Source organism: Anabrus simplex, chromosome 7, assembly GCF_040414725.1.
Source record: "Anabrus simplex isolate iqAnaSimp1 chromosome 7, ASM4041472v1, whole genome shotgun sequence".
NCBI lineage: Eukaryota > Metazoa > Arthropoda > Insecta > Orthoptera > Tettigoniidae > Anabrus > Anabrus simplex.
This window is the reverse complement of record NC_090271.1, coordinates 204,372,566-204,397,030: the sequence shown is the minus strand read 5'-3', so window position 1 is coordinate 204,397,030 and position 24,465 is coordinate 204,372,566. Positions and strand designations below refer to the sequence as shown.

General features: G+C 38.6%; 1 protein-coding gene across 8 annotated transcripts in view; it reads right to left on the bottom strand.

The window, feature by feature from the left end:
- Positions 1–24,465, bottom strand: part of LOC136877043 (lysophosphatidylserine lipase ABHD12) — a 159,332-nt gene that overhangs the window by 95,011 nt on the left and 39,856 nt on the right. For 5 of the 8 annotated variants that reach the window (XM_067150846.2, XM_067150853.2, XM_067150847.2 and 2 more), the window contains one exon: positions 3,965–4,112. The exons of the other annotated variants lie outside the window; for them this stretch is intronic. In XM_067150846.2, coding sequence (XP_067006947.1) covers positions 3,965–4,059 — 95 coding nt within the window. In that variant the 5' untranslated portion in view covers positions 4,060–4,112. The remainder of the gene's footprint in view (positions 1–3,964; positions 4,113–24,465) is intronic. 8 annotated transcript variants of the gene reach the window in all.

Genomic DNA, 24,465 nt, shown 5'->3' with positions numbered 1-24,465 from the left:
ATAAAAGAACTAGATGGTGTGCAGAGGAAAGCAGCAAGGTTTGTAACAGGGGATTTCAGGAGAAAGAGTAGTGTATCAGAAATGTTAAAGGAACTTGGGTGGGAAACTTTAAGTAAGAGAAGGGAGAAAAGTAGACTTATAGGATTATATAGAGCCTATACAGGAGAAGAAGCATGGGGAGATATCCGTGAGAGGCTTCGGTTGGAAAATAATTATATTGGTAGAACTGACCACAAGTACAAAATTAGAAGGAATTTTAGCAGAAGCGATTGGGGTAAATTTTCTTTCATTGGGAAGGGCGTGAAGGAGTGGAACAGTTTACCAGGGGTAGTGTTTGATCCTTTTCCAAAATCTGTACAGATATTCAAGAAGAGAATAAACAAAAACAGAGATAATAAATGAAATGTTAGAGGGCATTCGACCAGTGCAGGATATTGTAAATAATAAATGTGTGTGATTAAATTAATTCCATCCCCTGGTCTAAGGAGTTTGGACAGCCCAAGTAGGGGACTGCCTGTAGGGGTGAAGTACAGTGGGGACTTCGAGGGCCCTGGGACCGCTACGGTAGCTGTGAAGGCCCTTCAGGAACTCTGAAAAGTGGTGGCAAAAGGGGCTCTGGTTAAGACGCAGCAGGTTGTTATGCTACTTAGGTTCTAAAATGGGTAAAATATAAATATGTAAATAAATTCAATGTTAATTTTAATCTTATACCAGTTGTATAGTATTATTAGAAGTAATTTCACATACCGTACTGTATATGAGTTGACTATGTTTGTAAGATATTATAAGTAGAATTTTGTAAACAATATAAATTTATGAAGGATGATGTGTGTGTTTAATAGAAAAAATTATTAGCGTAAATTGTATAATATTGTATTCCAGGAAAATTTTCTTTGTCTCCTGTTAATTTAAAATTTAGTGCTTGACAATAATGTATTTTAGTGTACCATTTGCCACCGAGGTAGACACTCATTTGCAAATAAAGAGATTTTGATTTGATTTGATTTGATTTGACAATACTATGCAGTGAGGTAAGTTGAACCACATACCATCTAATGTGAAGCATTCAACACCTTTCTGAATCAAGCTATTCTTGGATCAATCAAGGTTTGTCAGTAAAGGATGATGCAATGGTTGGCTATGATAAGCAGAAAACAGAACTGCAGTTTCAGCAAAATAAACATTTGTAGTGTCCATGGACAAATTTCAAACACTGGATTTAAAATAGCAAGACAGGAGAGTTTATAACCTTCTCACGGTTGTTTTATATAATGGCTTATGACACCACAGTGTTCAACTGTAGCATTCAGTATCCACTCTTTGTACATAGCTTTGGACCATAATAACTTTTAGGTTCTTCTCTTTTCTTATCACACCGAGCAAGTTGGCTACACTGGTTGGGTCATGTACTTGTTATCTTGCATTCAAGAGATACTGGTTCTGAAACAGACTGATGGCAGCCTTAAAGATTATTTCCCCATGGTTTTCTATTTTCACATCATGTAAATGCTGGGGGTTGTACCTTAATAAAGGCCAGGGTCGCTTCCTTCCCAGCCTTAGCCCGATCCTATACCACCATTGCCATAAGACCTGCCTGTGTCAGTGTGACATTTTTTAAAAAAATATTTTAAAAAGCAAATAATCTTGTCACCATTATCACAACCTTTATTATCACGTTCCTCAGGGTTTGTGCCACAACAGTGGCTGGATTCACTAGGTGGCCCCATCGTATCCATTTCATTCAGTCATGAGTCTACTTGAGGTGTACTGTAAATTTACTATCATATCAACTTCATATCATCCCTTTGCACTTCCATCATGTATGTAGCCTGGGAACCTGACCCCACCGTTGGCTGTCCTTAGAATAGTTGCTGAGGTCATTATTTTGGTCTTTTCTAACGACTTCTAGTCATCTCTGCAATTGTAACTTATCTAGTTCTACATTTTCTTCAGATTTGCTAAAATTACAAATATTTTAATTGGAACACGATTCAACCTAGTGATAATGATTGGCCATCTCAGCGTCTTTATTTTGATGACATTTAGTCAATGTTCTGCCACCATCATAGCCAAAATTTGGTCCAGAAAAGCGCAATAAGATAGACAATGGTGTGATAATTATTTGGTTTTAGAAAGTCTTCAATCTGGTAATGCTTGCAGTCATTTGGCACTTCATCCAGATTGCATTAATCCTCATGTTTATCTGTTGAGTAGCTAGCCATATGTCAGCAATCGTATATCCAAGATATCATATATATTCAAATATTCTGCGCATATTAGTTCCAGAATTTAACAAAGAAAAACTGGGGTGTGCACATTGCATTTTCCAGACTCGGTCTGTGTGGCATTAGTAGTACATTAGAAGTGAAGTGTGAAAAACATGTTAAGTATGGTAACAAGTTCTTGTTATCACTCGTTCATAGCTAAAGGAAAGGTGTTATTGAAGATGCAGAGAACATTGGAAACTGTGCAGCAGGAGAAAAATCGCTGTGTGATTATGCAGATGATAAGAAACAATACGGATACACAGATAAAAATGAAAGCTTTAGCTGTAGCCAAAGAACTAGGCATAATGGGCTTTGAAGCTAGCTGGGGCTAACAAGATATTTTAATCACAATGGATTAAACTTCTGGAGAACTATAAATTTCAAATGGTTTCTAGGTGATCACAAAGAAAAGGTAGTGAATTTTCATCACTATGTAAAACATTTGTGGTGAGAACATATATACTATCACAAATTGGTACTGTGGATGATGATATGACAAATTGGTAATATGGATGAAACTACAATCTATTTTGAAATGCTACTTGACAACACTATCAAGAGGAAGGGGAAATCCAGTGTAAGAACAGGTGGCAATGAAAAACAAAGGTGTATTTATTGCACATATTTCTTACATTTTTCTTAAATGATCTCCTAAAATTAGGATGCACATATTACACATATTATTCGATGCTGCCGAGTATTCATGTATACATGATATTAAACTTTTGTCACACAGCACAAGGTCTTCACCATTAGAGAGAGAGAGAGAGAGAGAGAGGGGGGGGGGGGGCAATGGCACATGATGTTCTGCCACACACTCTCAAAGATCCTTGGTGTCTGTTGTACCAGGAGACAGGGCAGGTCTTCATTTCTACAGGGGGTTCGTACACCAGTTCCAGTGTACAACAGTGTTAGAGATCAAGTGTGTTTGCAGCAGCAGCATGACATCATCAGCATAGAAAAAGGATCAGGGAATCGGTTGGGTAGGCCAATCATAGTCCGGCCCCATGGTGTAAGGGGCAACGCGTCCGCCTGTCACCCGGTGGCCCTGGGTTCGATTCCCGGCCGAGTCAGGAGTTTTTAATTGTAATGATTAATATCCCTGGCCTGGAGACTGGGTGTTTGTGATGTCCTTAATCTTCCTTTCCTCACACACACACAACATTCCACACTACCGCCATTCCAATTACACACAGGTTCATACAATATGGTGCCAGTAGGGGCAAAAGATCCACATGGGTCGACGCCCAGAACAAATAGCATTTTTTTTAAAAGGCCAATCATAACAGTGTACATCACAAGGATAAACAGAAGTAGAAATAGGGCAGAAATCTGATGAAAGCCAACTGTAATATCAAAGTTAACAAGCACTCCTGCAGATGTTAGGGCATAGCTTCATGGCACAGTATAAAGCAGCTGTATCCAAGCAATGAGTCAATCTGGGACACTGAATTGTGCCCTTTTCAATCAATCAATCAATCAATCAATCAATCAATCAATCAATCAATCAATCAATCAATTTTAATTCAGCAATCAAACAATGAAAAGGCATACCTGCATTATTCCCAATAAAAAAGCAATTTTTAACAATCACATGCAACAAAAAACACATGCCATACTTCTCACAAAACAGCATCCAATACCATTAACAAACAATTTCTTCCTGCATGCTCAGATAAATATATATTAATACTCACATTCCCTCATACCAGAGCCCCACAGGGACCAGGAAGAGCATTATGAAAATGAGAACTCCGTAGACAGAAGTCATTCTACCGCTAATATGTAACATCACTATAAGGATGACTAGCAGGGCATGCGGTTAGTTACTAGAGGATACGGTACCTGTAACAAGTATGAAATAATATTAACTTGAAATAGCTTTCAAGAGACCTACAGGTATCGTACACAAGGCAGTAAAAATATGGTATTCCCCCTCATAAAATGATAAGAAAAACCATGGAAACACACACAGACATGAACATTGTGTGCATAGTTTATTGTCATTCAGGTCAAGAGCCTTTCAGATTTGTAGAACTTTTATTACTTTGCTAATCTGGAAGCCGATTTCTGTTTAAATAAACAATAAGTAAATTATAAAGAGCTCAATGAATTCATTCATGATGCCATATTAAATGGAAAACATTACTAAATACGTAGATGCATATGTACATCTTTATAATAGACTAATCAGAATTCTGCCTGCAAGCCTTTGCAGATGAACCAAGCATCTTCAAAAGTACCAATTTGTAAGTAGCACTGTAACCTCATCTAGTTTCACACCTCTTTACCTGAAATCATTAAGAACTGAATCTAACCATCACTGTCTAGGTCTCCCTACTTCCCCTAACCACTATGCCCAAATCCTTCTTCTCTTACATAAACTTTGCCTCACATGACCCTGCCACTAATGTCAGATCACACACACTACTTCATCCACTGAGTTAATTCCTAACTTAGCCTTTACCTCCTCAATGAGAGTGCTCTTCTGTCAATACCCTCACCTATTTCCACTAGCAAACATTCTTGCAACTTTCATGTACAGTATACATTATTACTTCCTGAGTATGAATAGGATATTCTAAATCCACTCCACATTCACTCCCATACAGCAAAGGTGGACTGAAAATACAGCAATGTAAGGATTTAGTTTACTTCTTCCTAACAGAATACAATTGATCAAAACGGCCAGCTAATTGCATTAGCTTGTTACAACTCTATATGATTTCACTCACAATAGGTCAATGATGTACTTATCCACATTCCTACCATTGGAAATAAATTTTAAAAAGTTGTCAGCAAAGACCAATAAGCATACTATATTATCCAAATGAATTCTTCTTTGTCATTTTATACCTATCAATATGTGACCCACGTAAACTATGAACAATAAGGGAGAAAAATTTCAAGCTTATTTAACCCTGTAACTACTATGAATCAAGAATACACTTTATCACAAATTCTCACAGTGGCCTTACTGTTAACATACAGTAAATGTTTCCAATTGGCTATAACAACTTACCCCTTATCCCATAATCCCTCAGTATGGCAACCTTTTTTGTGTGTTACTTCTTTCAGTGAATATATAATTAATATCTGAGCACAGTAACATCACACATGCCTTAACAAAATCAAGTGTCTTAATATATTACACCTACTATATAAGCTCCTGCAGTGGATCGGCAGTAGTGGGTCTGCCTCTGGATCCCAAAATCACAGATCTTTGAAAGGTGTAAAAAACAAAGTCAATGTTATATGATGTTTTCATATAAAAGACCTCCGGTGACACATTTGGTGTTTCCCAACAAAATTAACTGAAGTCTCAGCAATAAGGCACTCAACAGGATGCGTAATTCTCTACTATCCGGTAGAAAGAAACTAAACACTAATATTGACATGCAGGCCTTGTAAATGACATCACATCAAAATGCCAGCAAAACGCATGGGAGGGCCGCTTCTACCACCTACGGTTAAAGTACCTCGGACCTTACCCTCCGTGTAAAAAGGATATTTTCATTTGACCACTCCCACGCAGCGCTATCGGCAGCATTAATGACAGTTACCCGGTACTTAATTTATCGGCCACTTTGAGGGTCCAACGGGCAAGTTTTGAGAGTTGAACATTATTAACTGTGTTTTGGTAACATACAGCTTAAATTAGCTTAGATTGTTGATAGAAACATGATACCATTGTATCAGTATTGTACTGACGGATTTTAAACACGAATGCTTCCCCTGAGTTGCAATGGTCACATCAGACTACCATTTACGTCAGGGACACCCATTACATTTTAAGCTTCTGTGAACAAAATCTAAAAGGATGCAAAATCAAAACCTATTTGGAAATCATCTCAAATGGGCTTTAATTTTTGAATTTTATTTTTTCAGTTTTCAAACACTAGGTAAAAGGTATTATATGCTGCGCCTTGACCACTCTGCTACGAGAATGCTTTACGAAACGCTATCTTACATGACAGCTTATAACTGGGGTAAGAAAATGTAAACGTCTAAATCTTTAGATTTTAAGCCTAATTAGATATCGATTTTGAATTTCATACATTAACCTCATGAAAGCTTGACATAAAACATTGTCCATGACTCTACAGACTCCCCCTATTAGGCATGTTGGTGATAATTAGCAGATGCAAGCACAGGAAAATAAGACTATCATAATGAGCTTCATACATCTGACGAGAGATAGCACCTCGGTCAAAAGCGAGAAGTCTGTGAAAATTAGTCTAACCAACCCGTGTATCGGTGTCTAGCTCCGGGTAGCTACCTAGCGTTTATGCAGAGGTGGTAGTACACAAGCCAATGTACCAGCTGATTTACAACCACAGGTAGTTTACCTCCCGTGTAGCTGCCATCTAGTTTACCAGCAGACGATTGACCCAGCCCTTGTGAAGCCATATAATTGTTGTTGTTGGTTAGGTAAAAGCCCATTTAGGATTATATATGCTGTATTCTGAACTTCTCAATGCTAGATGTCATTCAGTCTTTTTTATGTTCTATGAATGCTGGTATGAAGCAACCAATCTATTTCCCAAAAGCCCTATTCAATGTAAATGCTCTATGAAGATGAGAATTGTAATCCTTCAGAAGGAAATCTAGACCCATGCACCTAAAAACAGGCAAACATAATGGCAGATCTTTATCTCCCCTGACAGCAGAAAGAACTGTATAGAATGCTCAAATAATTTATATATAATTTATATAATAATTTTATATTTGATCATAATTTAAAGGCTGCATGCAATATATCATACCATACTCTTTCCCAAAGTACTGGAAGTCTGAAACAGCTTCCTATTTTCTGTCTGTGAATTCCTTCACCATCATCTACTTCTAGATGAAGGTCTCTGCCAGTCTCTTCTATAGTTCACAGTCCTTGGCCATTTGCACCCAATTATTCCCCACAAATGATTCTATCTAATTGACCCATCTCATATGAGGTCTGCATCTACGCTGTTTATGGTGTTAATCCCTTCATGAAAGCAAAATCTTCACAAACAGGAGAACAGAACACTGACCAATGTTCATCAGTCCAGTGTGAGTGACATTCAGAATGTCTTCATTTATCATTTCGACTTTTCCATCTGCAGATTCTGTAAACTAATGTCTCGATAAAAATATTCTAGGATTAAAAGATGCCATGCATTAAAGGTTCATGCTTTTGATGTCAAATAATGATTCTCTTTTACTGAAGTCGCTCTAGGCTCATGGTACACATTTTCTGATTCTACCATTTACGGCAATGACACTGAAATGTTATTTGACTGTGTTGGTACAGTACGTGTTAAAAATGTGTACCATCACGTGCCACACATGGTTCATAACATTTCTGAAGATTATTGAATATGTAGATGAACAAAGTTTACTGTGAGGACACAAAAAATTACACCATCTTCTTGCAAAATTTGGGAATATTTGTAGGTGGGTAATCTGTATTGAAAAGTCATTCTTTCATCACATCCCACATGTAGGCATCTGGAGGTGTGAGATCTGGGGAGAAAGAAGGATATGAGATTGGAGTTCCACGAGAAACTAAACAAGTTCAAAAGTGTCGTTGCAGAAGGGTAACTCCCCCACAGTGCAGGCTGTAACTCCATCTTGCAACGTCCATTGCAGTTGGAGGTGTAAGTTTCTGGCGCAACATAAACGGCACAAATCCAGCATGAACAGCGTAATAATGAGGTCTCTGTAGACTACCTTGTCCAATGATTTTGGATTCTTTGCGACATCCTCATTGATATAAGGGCCACATATTCCATGACCGGACATGGTGCACCAAATCGTAACATGCTCACTGTATACTGGATTCTGTATAATCACATATGACTGTTTGGACAGTAAAAATCAAGTTGGGGGCTGATGACCTTCAATGTTAGGCCCCTTTAAACAACAAGCATCATCAAAAATCAAGTTGTTTGTAAGTTGATGTAGCCATCGAGGTGAATATGGCTTTCATCTGAAACCATACGTTGCAGAAGAAATCTGGATCCTCATAAGTCATGGACAACATTTGGTCGCAATACTGTAAAAGGGCTCGCTCGTCATTATGGCGCTGAGCAACTTCACTGCGATAAGCAAATTCACCCAGCCCTGTAAATATCCACTGAACAGACTTATCGCTCAAACCAAGTTTCTGCAATGTTTGTCGTAGACTATGCTTTGGAGACTGTTTCATTTGCTGGAAAAGTCGTCCATTATTCTTGTTTGTGGTGGCGATTCTTAGGCAGCCTGCTGTCCCATTTCATTGACATCCCATATGAGGGAACTTGTCAATGACACCTAACACTGTTCTGTTATTTGTGCCTCCTTATTAAATAGTTCCCCATACTCTTCTTTAATGCGAAGCAATTTCGATCTACTCTTTTGCCCCACACCATATGTTCGGAAATTATGTTCTACGATAAAGACCTTCTCCTCTGTCGTGAGAACCATAGCTGCAGAAATCAACACAACACTGAATTCACAATGTGTCAATCTGTTACAATGGTCAACAATAATTTTGGAGCCAGCCATAAATGAGTGATTTTACGTTGACTTTAGGATGCTGAATCCTGATATGGCAATGTTTTTTCTAGATTGGCTTTAGTTTTTGAGAAACATCTTAAAAACAGGAACATGAAAAGTACAAACATGCTCACAAACAGCAAACAGTCTGTATGATTTTCTCCTACATGAGTGATAAGGAGATTCCAGCAGTGTCTGCCATCATGTTCCTGTCCCATTCATTTGATACCTTTCCTTCATAACTTTGATGTGTTGATGGAAACACTCTCTTTGTTCCTCAATGAAATCACCAAGATTGACAGGAAATCTATTTAAGTGACTATGGTGGAAGAGCTCATATAAGCCCCCAAATTATGGAAGTTTGTGAGCATGTTAAGGACCAATTCTTTATAGTTATGTACTTTACGACTGCCCATGACGTTCCTTACAATAGAGATAAAACTACACCAGGCAAATGCTCCATTATCAGTCATGACTTTAATGAAATTGGAAATGTTGATGAGCTTGTGAATTTGAGGACCATCAAAGGTTCCTGCTATAAGTTTTTCACAACCGAGTCCAGGAAAGGATTTGAAATAATTAGAATTTCTGCCCAAGGCCTTAACAAGTTGCTTCATGAGGCCTCGCTTGATACGGAGCGGAGGTAGAATAATTTTGTCCCTATGAATCAAAGGCCAATGTATGATGTTTGCTGCACCAACTGTCATATTTTCCCTTGATGGCCAAAGTTTTCACAACTGAGTCCAGGAAAGGATTTGCAAATGTACTTGAAGCAATTAGAATTTCTGCCCAAGGCCTTAACAAGTTGCTTTATGAGGCCCGCTTGATATGGAGCGGAGGTAGAATAATTTTGTCCCTGTGAATCAAAGGCCAATGTATGATGTTTGCTGCACCAACTGTCATATTTTCCCTTGAAGGCCAAGTCACCTTTTCCTAATGATCTTGCTTAACCTTACTAGCCCACATGAAGATGGAACATGGGTGTTTTGTGTATCCACTTCGCTGCCCAAGCAACATGTTTACCATCTTCAAATCAAATACTATTTTAATCATATAATGTATATTTTTAATCCACCATTGTAATCACACCATAGAATCATGATCTATACTTGTCTTTGTTTAATTATTCTCGGCTGATGATGACAGGGAATCTGTCGAAACCGGTACCGAATGTACAAAAGTTGTGATGTTTTAACTGTAATGTAAAACTTTCACACAATATATAGTATTGAAAAGGTGGAACTTATTGTCCTTTCTAGAATAAAACATGCAACGAAAAGGTAAGAATGTAAAAATGACTTTTTGAACTGTTTGAATGTCAAAAGTGTAAATTATAGAAAATAAAGTAACTTCCTTCTATTTCAGAAATCATGTTGTAGAACCCCTCAGTCAGCTACTAATTGCATTGCGGTTTTATGCCTCCCGTAGTATGTTTATTAAAATGGGAGATTTCGTAGGAATTCATAAGGCCACTGTTTCATGGATTATATAAATATTTCTGTACTAATTGCACAAGCAATTCTATTTCCTTAGAAGTAAAATTACGGCAACGCTTATTGCTTTATCCGCCATTTTACCTGCAAGGGCTGCAAGAAGTAAACAAAACATTATCGATAGTCATCTTTTCTTGCAAATCACTGCAAAATATTATCGACAGTCATATTTTCTCACAAGTCACTGCTACCAAGATCGAATATTTCCTTCTTCACCTCAGTTTAACTTAGGCCGGCGATTATAAGATCCAACATCGGTTTAAACTCAAGTTACAGTTTAACTCAATCTTCAGTTTAAACCCTTATTATAATACCGGCCCAGAGTTGTCTAACTCGCTTAATTTTCGACACGAGCCTATATAAAGACTACGTACAATGCTATCAAGAACTTTCTTTATAATAATTAACAAACTGCTGTGATGTAAACTGTAGGACAAAAAGGAGAAACACTCATCAAAGTAGGAAATAGACTCAACTATTCAAAAGAAAAGTACACTAAGACAAGAAAGCAAGTAAGCAAAAGTAGTGACAAGCAATAAAAAAATAGTGCAAGGCAAACTGCAATAGCCTATACCCAGAACAAACATTTGCATGATGAAAATTAAGGACAATAGTGAAAGGCTAAAGAAGAGGAAGAGAAAACAGAATAACAAAATTTGCATAGGCATGTAAAAAGTTCAAGACCTCCAAGAGGTTGAGAGGTGGATGGCAGGCATTGATGTGCTGATAAATGGGGTAAAAAGCCAGGTTGTAAGGTAACCAAGAGGAAAAGCTGATGAAGTGAACGTACACTTGCCAAGACAGAAAGTGAGCGTCCCCTAAAAAGAATGACTGCCCATGACACATACAGATGACATGCAGTATGGCTTTACCAAGTTACATTCTACATTCGACCAATCACACAGCACGCTGTACTGGGCAAACGCAAGATGGTACACCCTCTGCTCATTAGTGAGCTTTTGTTTCTTTGCCGCTCACCAGGATTTGTGAAATCCTGCTTCATCCAGGCGTCTAAGGCCGTCCTCAAGCTTCTACGAAAATGTGCAGCGTGTAGCTACATGGCATTCATGAACAGGGTCAAATGGGGATAAGTGATCAAGCGATCGTCCAGTACCCAGTTTGAGACCCAAACTAGCACATTGCTTTTCATCTACAATTCCCTAAAATGTCTTATCCAACACATCGCTGTCACATTGTACTCTCCAAGATGCCATAACACCATCCAGCTTCTGTTGTGCATAATTTCTTTGTGAGGTCCTTGGTGTGCCATAGTTGCAAGTAGAATGACCTACCTGTTTGTAATAAGTAGACTTCAGATTTATAGGCTGTATAAATGATCAATAAAAGCGTGCAACTATGCTGCAAAAGGTGGTGAAATATGTAATTATTTTCATGCTATTAAACACTTTCATGAATAATGCAAATGTAAGATTCCTTTACTAGGCTGACGCGATTCACCCACACCATTACAAAAAAAATCATGATCATATACAACTGAATGAAAAACAAAAAAAATCACTCTACTTACAGCTGCACTGTTTCACTACAAACAATCCATGCATAGTTTGCGAAACGTATCAAACTATCAGTGTTCACTGTTCAGATATATGCACACATCTCCTAGATAAAAAACACTGTTTTAATCAATTAACGTGATAAATCATAATTAGTAGACTGTAAGAAAATCATGTTAAAAATCACAGATGTGAAAACACACACATTCCCCTTTCATTTTACACTACACATCCTACCATTCCTGCACATAATTTACTTTGCAGTACACTACAACATCTTCCCCAATTTTTCTGCTATTAATTTGTGGCAATTGTCTGTTAAAATTAGCTTCAATGTTGAGAATCATCTCTCTACATCTATGAATGTGACAAGACAATACTCATATTCAGAAGCAAGTGTTAAAGTGTTAAACATTCTGGTAGATCACATAATGACTACCAGAAATATATTTCTTTATAGCTACCATGATGCCATAGCCTGGATTTCATTTGAGGACATCATGATATTTTGTTTGTAGATGGAGCCCAAGGTTTTCTGGGATACCTTCCAATTCATGCTTCACTTTCTCCATAATCTCCAGCAAATCACTAAGATAATAGGGCAACAAAGGCAGTTAAATATCCTTAATAAGAAATTATTGCCTTCACTTTTGCTTTGTGGTGTAGCTATACCATTTCAGAAGTCGGTAAAAAATCTTGGAATTATCATAAGTGACACATTAGATTGGAGTGAGCACATAACAAGCATCTGTAGGAAAATTCACTCGTCACTTCACCCTCTCAAAACTCGCCAATCACTTCTTCCACTAAGCTTGAAAATTAAACTTATCCAGACCCTCATATTTTCCATACTTAATTATTGTGATATTGTAATGATAGATGCCACCATGGAACAGACACTAAAATTACAGAGGGCAATGAACTCATGCATTAGGTTTATATTTTCAATTAAATTTTCAACTCATATCTCCCCCTATTATGAACTTCTCTCCTGGTTAAAAATCGATAAACTACGACATCTTCACGTTGCTACTCTCGTATTTCGTCTGCTGAATGAATCTAAACCCCAGTATTTATCCTCAAAGTTTAATTTACTCTCCTCCTCTCATGAACACAACACACGATCGACTACGACACTCTCAATTCCTGTGCATCGCTCATCTTCATTTAACTGCTCCTTTCAAGTGTCTGGTGCAAGGCTATGGAATTCCCTTCCAGTTAGTGTTAGGAATTGCACTTCCTTAGCTTCTTTCAAGCGGTCTTGCCGAGATTACCTATTAAATGTATAACCAGCTTGTATGAATGGCAGTATGAATGGAAGAATGAATGAGGTTAGGATTTATATTTTGTTAAATTATTTCATTATTCTGTTTTATAAAGTTTATTAGATATGTGGTTAAGTGTAAGAGAGGGCCGTGAGCCTTAACTTCGCCACAAATGAAGGCATGAAATAAATAAATAAATAAATAATAAATAAATAAGATGCAACCAACATCTTTCTAGCTTCTCGACTGATTCTGGTACAATCTGGAAGTGCATCTTGATAAGTGCCAGGCTCCTCTGAATCGTTTCATTGCTGAAAGCCACCTGCATCTTCTGAATAGCGCTGGCATCACTGACATCAAATCCTTAGTCCATCAAAATGGTGACAACAGAAAAGCGCAGCTTCAATCCAAGTTCCCCATCACGTAAGGATTGGAGGAAGAGGAACATCTAGCAGGCAATTCCTGGAAGCCTTTGTCTGGAGAGGCAGTTTTACACTTTCCTTGCAGTAGATATTAGTTTGTTCACATTTGGAAAATGTGCTCCTTTCTTCTGCAACCCTGTTAAGGCCGTGAGCTGCCCACGGTGAGTGAAGCAAATTAGGATCAAATACCTTCAATGCTGCAGCAGCTTTTAAAATGCCAGCAGAATCAGTCAAAAATACCTGTAACTGACTGTCGTGCCCACCCGAAGGCCAGAGGAAGCATTTCGAATCAATGACAAAGCGAGCGATTTTAGAATAATTTGCATTCTCCGACACTTAGCAAGAGATTAGATATGGTGTACCCAGTTCATCCCACTCAACTTCCCGACCAACATGTTTGCTACATAGGCCTATCTACCACATGCATCTGAATTCTCATCTACAACTCCCCAGATCAGACAGTCAAGTAACTCAGTTTGAATTTCTTCCATCTCCAAATTGTAACACCTGTCTAAGTATGCTTTCCGAACTGTAAACTCTGGAGCAATAGTCTGGTTGCAATACTTGTCGAGAAAGCATTGGAAATGAGGGTAGGTTAATCTATTCCATAGAAATTATGGGTAAACACATTTTGTCTCAAGATAGACGATAGTTCTTGTGTCAGTAAGGTTTGTTTTCCTTGCCACTACCAACTCACTTAGCATTTATATGAGCTGAGGTATTAAGAATGCTGTGTGAGCTGGTACTTTTTTCTGTAGCAAATATGACAAAAAATTATTTTAGCGTCTGTGGCATAATCTGCGCCACCTGGCAATGCAGCATTTTAGAAATAGGGTTTGCTGCACTGATGTTCCTATAACCCATAAGGTAAGTCACTTCCTGTAGCCCATTAAGCCATTTCCCCTGTAGTCGCTTTTCCTTCCCCTCTGAAGCAATATTTACCCCATTCTCGGTACGGATGATTGAAAAGCCAGGTATTTTGGTGTGCAAATGAGGAGCTTCCTTGCAAACTCCACTTAAGTCATTTTTAATGCATTTTTTTTTTGTGCTGAAATGTCTTGATTGCATGAGATACACCTACTAAACTACAATAACATGCAAAACTTATTTACGCCTAGTTATAGTAAGATTTGACATATTGCATTTTTTTTCAAAGTGCACCTTAATCATTAAAACAGTTCATTCCAAAACCCACTTAAGTCAAATCTATATTCTTGAATGCCATTCATGGTTTAATATCGATTCCTGCACAATATGGAATGATATTTGAATTTGAGTTTTGGAGGGAGAAGCAGGTTTAACAATGATAGAGCCATTCAAACAGTCACTGTAAATCTCAACTGCAAAACAGCTAGACATAGAAAGGAGTGTTGTGGCCGGAAAGTCAAAGGGAAAGGAACAGGAACAAGCGATAAAAGTAGGTGGACAAGGACAAAGAAGCAAATAGCCAGGAATAGTAAAGAAGCCCATCGCCCTCCAAGACTGAATTGCCATCATGGTCATGGTTAAACTACTGATGACATCAAATTCAATTAAATATACAGCCAGAAATCGAAGATTGAACAAGACAACTTTTTACCGAGGTTCACCAAATTTAAGAACAAAAAGCAACAACGGCCCAGGGTGCAGAATCCAAGAGACCGAGCAGTCGTAGAGTACAATATTCAAAAAGGAAATGGATTGCAAGTTCCCATCTGTCTTAAGTCTTTTCAGTCAATAACAAGCATCACATTGAACAGACTGAAGGGTTTAAGGAAATTCCTGCAGATGGGTCAAGGTGTCATACGTCAAGAAAAGAAAGGGGGTTCACGAATCAAACAAACAGATGTTGCTATCACATGCAGCATTGTAAATCGCATCAAAAAGTTTAAAGCTATCAAGTCACATTATTCAAGAGGAAAAACTGCACATTCATATTTACAGTCTATTTTAAATGTGAGAAAAATGCATGGTACGTGGAAAAGAGAAGAAATTGACCCCGCACTACAGTGTTCATACATGAAATATTATCGTATATTCGCGAGTAAGTTTAATATTGGATTTGGTTCTCCCAAATATGATGTACGTCCATTTTGTGTAACAAAGATGGGAATTTAAAAAGCTAATAACGAAAATGAAAAGCAGAAACTCATAACAGAACATAGGCTACACAGTTTGTGAGCAAAGAAGTTGTACCAAATACTGAAATCGGATGACCCATCAACTCTAAAAGTTGTTCTGGACATGCAGCAGAATAAACTCTTACCTAAACTTAATGCGGATGAAGTGTACTACACCCACCAGATATGGTGTATAACATGGCAATTATGATTCATAATGGTACACTCAAGAAGAACAACATTTATTTTTACACATGGACTGAAAAGGATCTCCCAAAAGGATCAAATGAAGTGGTATCTTGCTTGGCTAACTTCTTGAAGTTATTAGAAGAAAAAATTCAGCCCAGACAATTTTTTTTTTTTTTTTTTGCTAGTTGTTTTACGTCGCGCCGACACAGATAGGTCTTATGGCGACGATGGGACAGGGAAGGGCTAGGAGGGGGAAGGAAGCGGCCGTGGCCTTAATTAAGGTACAGCCCCGGCATTTGCCTGGTGTGAAAATGGGAAACCACGGAAAACCATCTTCAGAGCTGCCGACAGTGCGGTTCAAACCTACTATCTCCCGAATACTGGATACTGACCGCACTTAAGCGACTGCAGCTATCGAGCTCGGTCAGCCCAGACAATACACTACTTTGAGATTATTTGCTGATTCATGTGCCGGACAAAATAAAAATAAGACAATGTTGGCATTCTTATTATCTTACATTCAAGGAGGCCCTTTGTTTGATGTGACTGAGTTTGTATTTCCCATAAGGTGACATTCGTACTTACCTGCGGTTCGAGTTTTCAGGCACAGAGAAAACGAGTATAGGAACTATGAAAATATGGTACTGTAAGCCCAGCAGATTATTACAGGATTCTGAACAAATTTGGATAGGTGAAGAAATACGGAGAGGACTTGATCTGCAAGGATTTCAAGAAATTTTCCAAGAATGTGTTTAAATCATTACTGCCAATAAAATTTTCACAGGTTCGTGTTTTGCGATTCAGTAGAGAATATAAATCCATCGACCATAGGAATACCTATTCAGGGCTGAACTCATACTTGGCCATATTGAAAAGGAACTTAAAATAAGTACCAACCTTCAGAATTGCTTCTACTATCCCCAGTGTCAACTGTATCAGTCATGAGAAGAGGCAAGACGTAAGAAGATAATTGAAATATATAGCCCTTAGTTATAGTGAGCGACCTTTCTATGATGAAGCACTCAGAACTACCTGTTCAGAGAGTCAAGAGGAATGTATATTTGATGGGGATGAAGAGGAACTATTTCTTTAAGAAGGTTATATTTTCACTAACACTGAGAATGATGATTATAGTCGATTAAAGTGGAAGGAAAGAAAGAAAGAAAGAAAGAAAGAAAGTAGAACTGCCTGAGTCAGCAAAGAAGATGCATCTAGACGTGCTAGGAGTAAGTGATGTTCGGGTAAGGGGGAATAACAAGGAAGAGATGGGAGGTTATAAAGTGTACTTGAAAGGTGTTAAAAAGGGAAGGACAGAGTATGGGGTACAGCTTTTCATCAGGAATACTACTGCACGCAACATAGTTTCTGTTAGGCACATAAATGAGTGAATGATGTGGGTAGATTTGGCAGTTGGAGGAAAAGGACAAGAACTGTCTCAGTGTATTCACCATGTGAGGGTGCAGATGAGGATAAAGTTGACAAGTTTTATGAAGCATTGAGGGACATCGTAGTCAGGGTCAATAGCAAGGACGGGACAGTGCTAATGGGCAATTTCAATGTGAGAGTTGGAAATAGAACTGAAGGATATGAAAGGGTGATTGGTAAATGTGGGGAAGATATGGAAGCTAATGGGAATGGGAAGCGTTTGCTGGACTTTTGTACTAGTATGGGTTTAGCAGTTACGAATACATTCTTCAAGCATAAGGCTATTCACCGCTACACATGGGAGGCTAGGGGTACCAGATTCATAATAAGACTATATCTTAACCGACTACGAATTCAGGAAGTCTGTTAGGAATGTATGGGTTTTTTTGGGATTTTTCGATTGTACAGACGACTATCTGATTTGTATTGAACTAAGTATCTCTAGGCCTAGAATAGAGAAAGTGAAATCTGTTTGCAAACGAATAAGGGTAGAAAATCTCCAGTACGAGGAAATTAGACAGAAGTACCAGTACATGGATATGATTAGTGAGAAGTTTCGAACAGTGGACAGTAAGCAGGTTCAGGATATAGAAAGAGAATGGGAGTCATACAAGGATGCTGTAGTAGAAACAGCAAGGGAATGCCTAGGAACAACTGTGTGTAAAGATGGGAAAACACTAACATCTTGGTGGAATGATGAAGTGAGAGCAGCTTATAAACGTAAAGGCTTATCAGAAATGGCTCAAGCTGATGCAGACAGGGAATTGTATGTAGATGAAACAGAGCAAAACAAATGGTTGTTGAATCCAAAAGGAAGCCGTGGGAAGATTTTGGTAATAACCTGGAAAGGCTACGTCAAGCAGCAGGGAAACCTTTTTGCAAGGTAATAATCTTAAGAAGGGAGGGAAAAAGGAAATGAACAGTTCTGGGTAATTCAGGTGAGCTCATAATAGATCCCAGGGAATCACTGGACAGGTGGAAGGAATATTTTGAAAATCTTCTGAACATAAAAGGAAATCTTCCTAGTGGTGCCACGAACAACCAAGCTCATGGAGAGGAGAAAAGTAATGTTGGTGAAATTACGCTTGAGGAAGTGGAAAGGATGGTAAATAAACTCCACTGTCATAAAGCAGCAGGAATAGATGAAATTAGACCTGAAATGGTGAAGTATAGTGGGAAGGCAGGGATGAAATGGCTTCATAGAGGCATAAGATTAGCATGGTGTGCTGGTAAGGTGACATCAGATTGGACAAAAACAGTAATTGCATCTATCTATGAGCAAGGGATCAGGAAGGATTGCAACAATTATCGAGGTATCTCATTGATTATTACACCAGGAAAAGTATTCACTGGCATCTTGAAAGGTAGGGTGCGATCAGTGGTTGAGAGGAAGTTGGATGAAAACCAGTGTGGTTTCAGACCACAGAGGGACTGTCAGGATCAGATTTTCAGTATGCGCCAGGTAATTGAAATATATTAAGAGAGGAATAGAAATAGAGTTTATGTTTCAAAGATATAGAGAAAGCATATGACAGGGTACCAGGGGAAAAGATGTTCACCATACTGGAGGACTATGGAATTAAGGGTAGATTATTAAAATCAATCAACGGCATTTATGTTGACAATGGAGCTGCAGTGTGAATTGATGGAAGAATGAGTTTTTGGTTCAGGGTACTTACAGGGGTTAGACAAGGTTGTAAAAAAGGAAATCTTCCTAGTGGTGTCGCAAACAACCAAGCTCGTGGTGAGGAGAAAAGTAATGTTGGTGAAATTACGCTATGCTGTTCGTAGTGTAGTGTACAAGAGATCATCTGCTGAAAGGTTTAAAGTGGAAGGGAAGGATTCAGTTAGGTGGAAATGTAGTAAGCAGTCTGGCCTATGCTGACGACTTGGTCGTAATGGCAGATTGTGCCGAAAGCCTGCAGTCTAATATCTGGGAACTTGAAAATAAGTGCAATGAGTATGGTATGAAAATTAGCCTCTAAAAGACTTTTTTTTGCTAGTTGTTTTACGTCGCACCGACACAGATAGGTCTAAGAAGATGTACAATATTATAGGGAAGGATCCACCTTTCAATACTCCGTAGTAAGTTGAACTAAAAAGTAGTTACAACCTGTTTATTGGGACCGGTTTCAACACATTTCAAGTGTCATCATCAGCCCATTAGCGAAGATCTTAAAACAACTAATATATTGAACACAGGCAAAAAATTAACATTGTATCATATCGTAGCAATTCAGTTAATGTTCAAAACAATAATCACAGTCAAGAGAGTAAACAGAACATCACTATCTTGCGCCGAAAACAAATATAGTTGAAGTTCATAAGCAGATCAAGTATGCACTTATGTAAAGTCGTTGCTAGGCAGGTCTTGTAGGCATTTGTTTCTCCGGCCGAAGAGTAAAAGGTGACGTGAATGAAGTCTTAGGAAAACAGTGTAGGATTTAATTTCGTCAAATTCAAAGTGGATATATAGGTTTTAAAATAATTTAAAACGTTAAAAAAGAATAAAGCCAAATAAAAATATATTAAAAAATAGGAAGAAAAAATGAAAGAAATACGAGGTTCAACTCGAAACAACTTGCCGTAGTAATTGATAAAGAAATGATAAATAGAGAAAGGGGGTGGGGAACGTTTAATAGAGGGTGGTGATGGTGGTGGTGGTGGTGGTTATTGTTATTAGAGAAAATACAATTGGGCAACAATCCTTTATATAACACCAATTCGAGGAAAAAAGAGGAAGAGAACCGACACTTCGAAAAATGAAGATATCGGTTAAAGGAAGACAAGGGCCACGAAGGGAGTGAAAATGAAAGACTCCCTAGCCCTCGCAAACCTAATAGCATCGGGGTCGGAAAAGAACAAGAGTTGACCAAGGGAGGTCGGACAGGATAGATGAAAGTGAGGAGCCTGGCACAAGTAAGTGGAAGCAATGCCAGGACTCAGCTAAGGGCCCCGTGGCGTGGCCCTTGTCTTCCTTTGGCTGATATCTTCATTTTTCGAAGTATTGGATCCCTTCCATTTTTCTTTCCTTCCCACCCTCCATCCCCCAGGGGCTCTGAACTTCGGAGCGTGGGTTGGCGACCACGGGGCCCTTAGCTGAGTCCTGGCATTGCTTCCACTTACTTGTGCCAGGCTCCTCACTTTCATCTATCCTGTCCGACCTCCCTTGGTCAACTCTTGTTCTTTTCCGACCCCGATGCTATTAGGTTTGCGAGGGCTAGGGAGTCTTTCATTTGCACGCCCTTCGTGGCCCTTGTCTTCCTTTAACCGATATCTTCATTTTTCGAAGTGTCGGTTCTCTTCCTCTTTTTTCCTCGAATTAGTGTTATATAAAGGATTGTTGCCCAATTGTATTTCCTCTAATAACAATAACCACCACCACCACCACCATCACCACCCCCTAATAAACGTTTCCCACCCCCTTTCTCTATTTATCATTTCTTTATCAATTACTACGGCAAGTTGTTTCGAGTTGAACCTCATATTTCTTTCATTATTTCTTCCTATTTTTTAATATATTTTTATTTGGCTTTATTCTTTTTTAACGTTTTAAATTATTTTAAAACCTATATATCCACTTTGAATTTGACGAAATTAAATCCTACACTGTTTTCCTAAGACTTCATTCACGTCACCTTTTACTCTTCGGCCGGAGAAACAAATGCCTACAAGACCTGCCTAGCAACGACTTTACATAAGTGCATACTTGATCTGCTTATGAACTTCAACTATATTTGTTTTCGGCGCAAGATAGTGATGTTCTGTTTACTCTCTTGACTGTGATTATTGTGTTTTGAACATTAACTGAATTGCTACGATATGATACAATGTTAATTTTTTGCCTGTGTTCAATATATTAGTTGTTTTCAGATCTTCGCTAATTGGCTGATGATGACACTTGAAATGTGTTGAAACCGGTCCCAATAAACAGGTTGTAACTACTTTTTAGTTCAACTTACTACGGAGTATTGAAAGGTGGATCCTTCCCTATAATATTGTACATCTTCTTATTTCTCTATTCAATACGGAACAATCATGAAGTTTTTAACTTTAAACAGATAGGTCTTACGGCGACGATGGGACAGGAAAGGGCTAGGAGTAGGAAGGAAGCGGCTAAGTTAGGAATGAACTTGATGGATGAAGCTGTACGCATAAACTAGCTTCGGTGGTGGGGTATGTGAGGCGAATTGAGGAGGACAGGCTACCTAGGAGAATAATGGACTCTGTTATGGAGGGTAAGAGAAGTAAAAGGAAACAAAGACAACGATGGTTAGACTCAGATAAGAGGTATAGAACTAAATGAGGCCACAGCACTAGCTGCAAACAGAGGACTGTGGCGACGTTTAGTAAATTCACAGAGGCTTGCAGACTGAACGCTGAAAGGCATAACTGTCTAAAATGGTAACGTATGTATGTATTTTATGTTTGATCAGCAGAGCATTGTGTAAATGTGTAAAACAGCTAACGAACTGATAACAACAAGGAGGGAAACAACTAAACAAGGCTTTTATACAGTAGTGAATGCGAGCAACAGTTAGTATTAATGTGTAAGAACACAGAATGATTATTTGCCATGTCAGAATGTATTGTAGCATTCATTATGTCCATTATATTGCATCTCTCCACACTTCCTTTTATCGAATGTGTAATGACTTAAGTGGTTTTTGGAAATAAATGCATTCTTTGGGTGTCATTTAGGCCCTATCCCTAAAGCAGACATCCCTAATACTGTTTACTATTCTTATGCATCCCAATACCTACTATATCAAGTTAAAATAAAGTACAATTAAAATATAATAAAAGCAGGATAAGTTTTTCATTCATCCTGTAAAACTATTAAAAATGACTTGCAAGAAAACTCCTCAAATACCTCGTGAAGAAGCACTCAGCTGAAGCTTGACTGTTGCTCCATGCAGTCACCAATTAACGCATTCTCTATAATGCTGACAGGAACTGATGCATGCTGTGTTCTTGTCTTGAATTTTCTTTGAAATCTTACAACAGCTGTAATGTTCATTTCAAAACAAGGCCACTCATTCCGAAAGAATTCGCGGTATTAATTACTTTACATTTTTTTAAGGCTGCTTGTAAAACACGTTAAAATATGCATAATAAAAGTCGAAAACATGCACAATAAATCTAAAATTTGAAGTGGATGCACTAATCTCAAATATATGCAAATATGGATATATATGCACCATTAAACTTAATAATTCATCCTATTTCACTTCCCTGTCGGTTTTGGAGGTCTACATACCGGCAAACAAAATATCCATTTGCATACAAATCCAATGTCTAGTAATAAGTATGGTGAGGGGCATCCTACAATCTGATTGGTTTGTTGCTGTTGCTGCCCGCAGAGTGAAATTAAAAAAATAAAATTAAAAGAACATTTGAGGTGTAAAAATTTTTCCTCAGTATATTTATTTTGTTGTACGGCTTAACTTGACACTTGTGTCTTTATCCATCATTGAAATGAGTATTTTATTTTAAGCATCAAACTTGAGAATTATTTATTCTCAATATTCTAATATTTAAAAGTCTGATTCATTATCGTAAGTGATTCTGCTCTGATCTGGTCTGCTATCTGGTGACAGTTATGTGGGACTAGTGGTCCGGAAATGAGCATAGCTCTGCCTGCTGGGAGAGGTTTGCGTATTACTGACCATGGAGTTGGTTATTGCCCTCAACCTGAGCGGAGCTCCCGCTACTCTGTTCAAGATGTGCAAGAACATGGAGTTTCCCACCTCAGGGCGATGCTACTCTCTACCGGAGAACTAACTAATGTTATTCCAACGCCGCTGAATTCTAGAAATGATATTCTAATTATCTTCTGGTTCATATATCATATAATTCCCCATCGATGGTATCTTCACCTTGCCGTGGTGATGGGGCTTGCGTGGTCAAAAGATCCCAAGAGCTATGCCAGCAGTAGCTTAGCTACTGGTAGAGCCTTCCAAGCCGGACAGGTCTAAAGAATAAAACGGATACCCTGATGCTTGAAGTTGGGGGTTAAACATAGGGCCGACGCCTCTATCCGTAGGAAAAAGTGTGTTGAGAGGCCACAAAGAATAACAATAAACCTGATGGATAAAACGGGAAAACGACATAGGCGAAGAACTGGTTATGGAGGATGATCTACGTACTATGGGAGTCAGGGGTTGGAGAACCAAGACAACTGATAGAGAGCTTTAGAAGAAGATACTTGCAGAGAAGAAGGTTCTGCAAGGACTGTAGCATCAAGGAGTAAGTATATTACGTGAGCAAGTCAATAAGTATCCGCAATTTTGCTCTAATTGTTTTCAGGTTGGCTCTATGGCGTCGTGTGCTCACCAGCCGCTAGATGGCACCGTTGTCTTCGTCTGTGGTAGGTTTCAGCTTTATCAGATCAGTACAGCTTGCGCTGGTGCGACGTAAAGATGGCCTCACCATTCTCTATTTGCAGCAAGGAAGAACAGCATTCCGTACTCCGTTTTTTGTTTTTTTTAGAGTGTGTGTGTACGGACTGAGGTGTACCAGGAGCGGAATGAACAGTTCAAAAGGGGTTGCACGAGCGTGAAGGATGAGGTAAGATCCGGGCATCCATCTGCAGCCGTAACTGATGCCAATACTGAACAAGTGCGTGATATGATCCTGAATAACAGACTAGTGACTGCTGATGATGTGGCAAACTATATGCACATTAGCCATGCTTCTGCACATGAAATCATGCATAAAAGGCTTAACTTTCACAAAGTTTGTTCGAGACGAGTTCCAAAACAACTCAATGAAGAGCAGAAGTGCAATCGTGTGAGAATCTGTCAGCACCTGCTGGACCATCATGCTAACGAAGGAGAAATGTTTCTGAAACGGATCATCAGTGGAGATGAAACATGGGTTCACCACTTTGAACCAGAGAGCAAACATCAGACATGGAATGGAAGCATCCGCCGTGGCAAAACATTGTCCCCGTATTGTGCTGAAAGTCTTCTATGAATTTCCGCTTCTGGCATACCTTCAGATCACAAAAAACGGATTACGGAACACTGTTCTTCCTTGGTGCAAACAGAGAGTGACGCGGCCATCTTTACATCACAACGGTGCAAGCTGTACTGATCTGAAAACGTTGAAACCTAACACAGATGTAGACAACGGTGCCATCTAGTGGCTGGTGAGCACATAATGCCACAGAGCCAACCTAAGGACAATTAAAGCAAAATTGCAGATAATTATTGAATTGCCCTCATAAATAATTACACTGAAGTGATGATTATCACAATACTGCAAGTGATT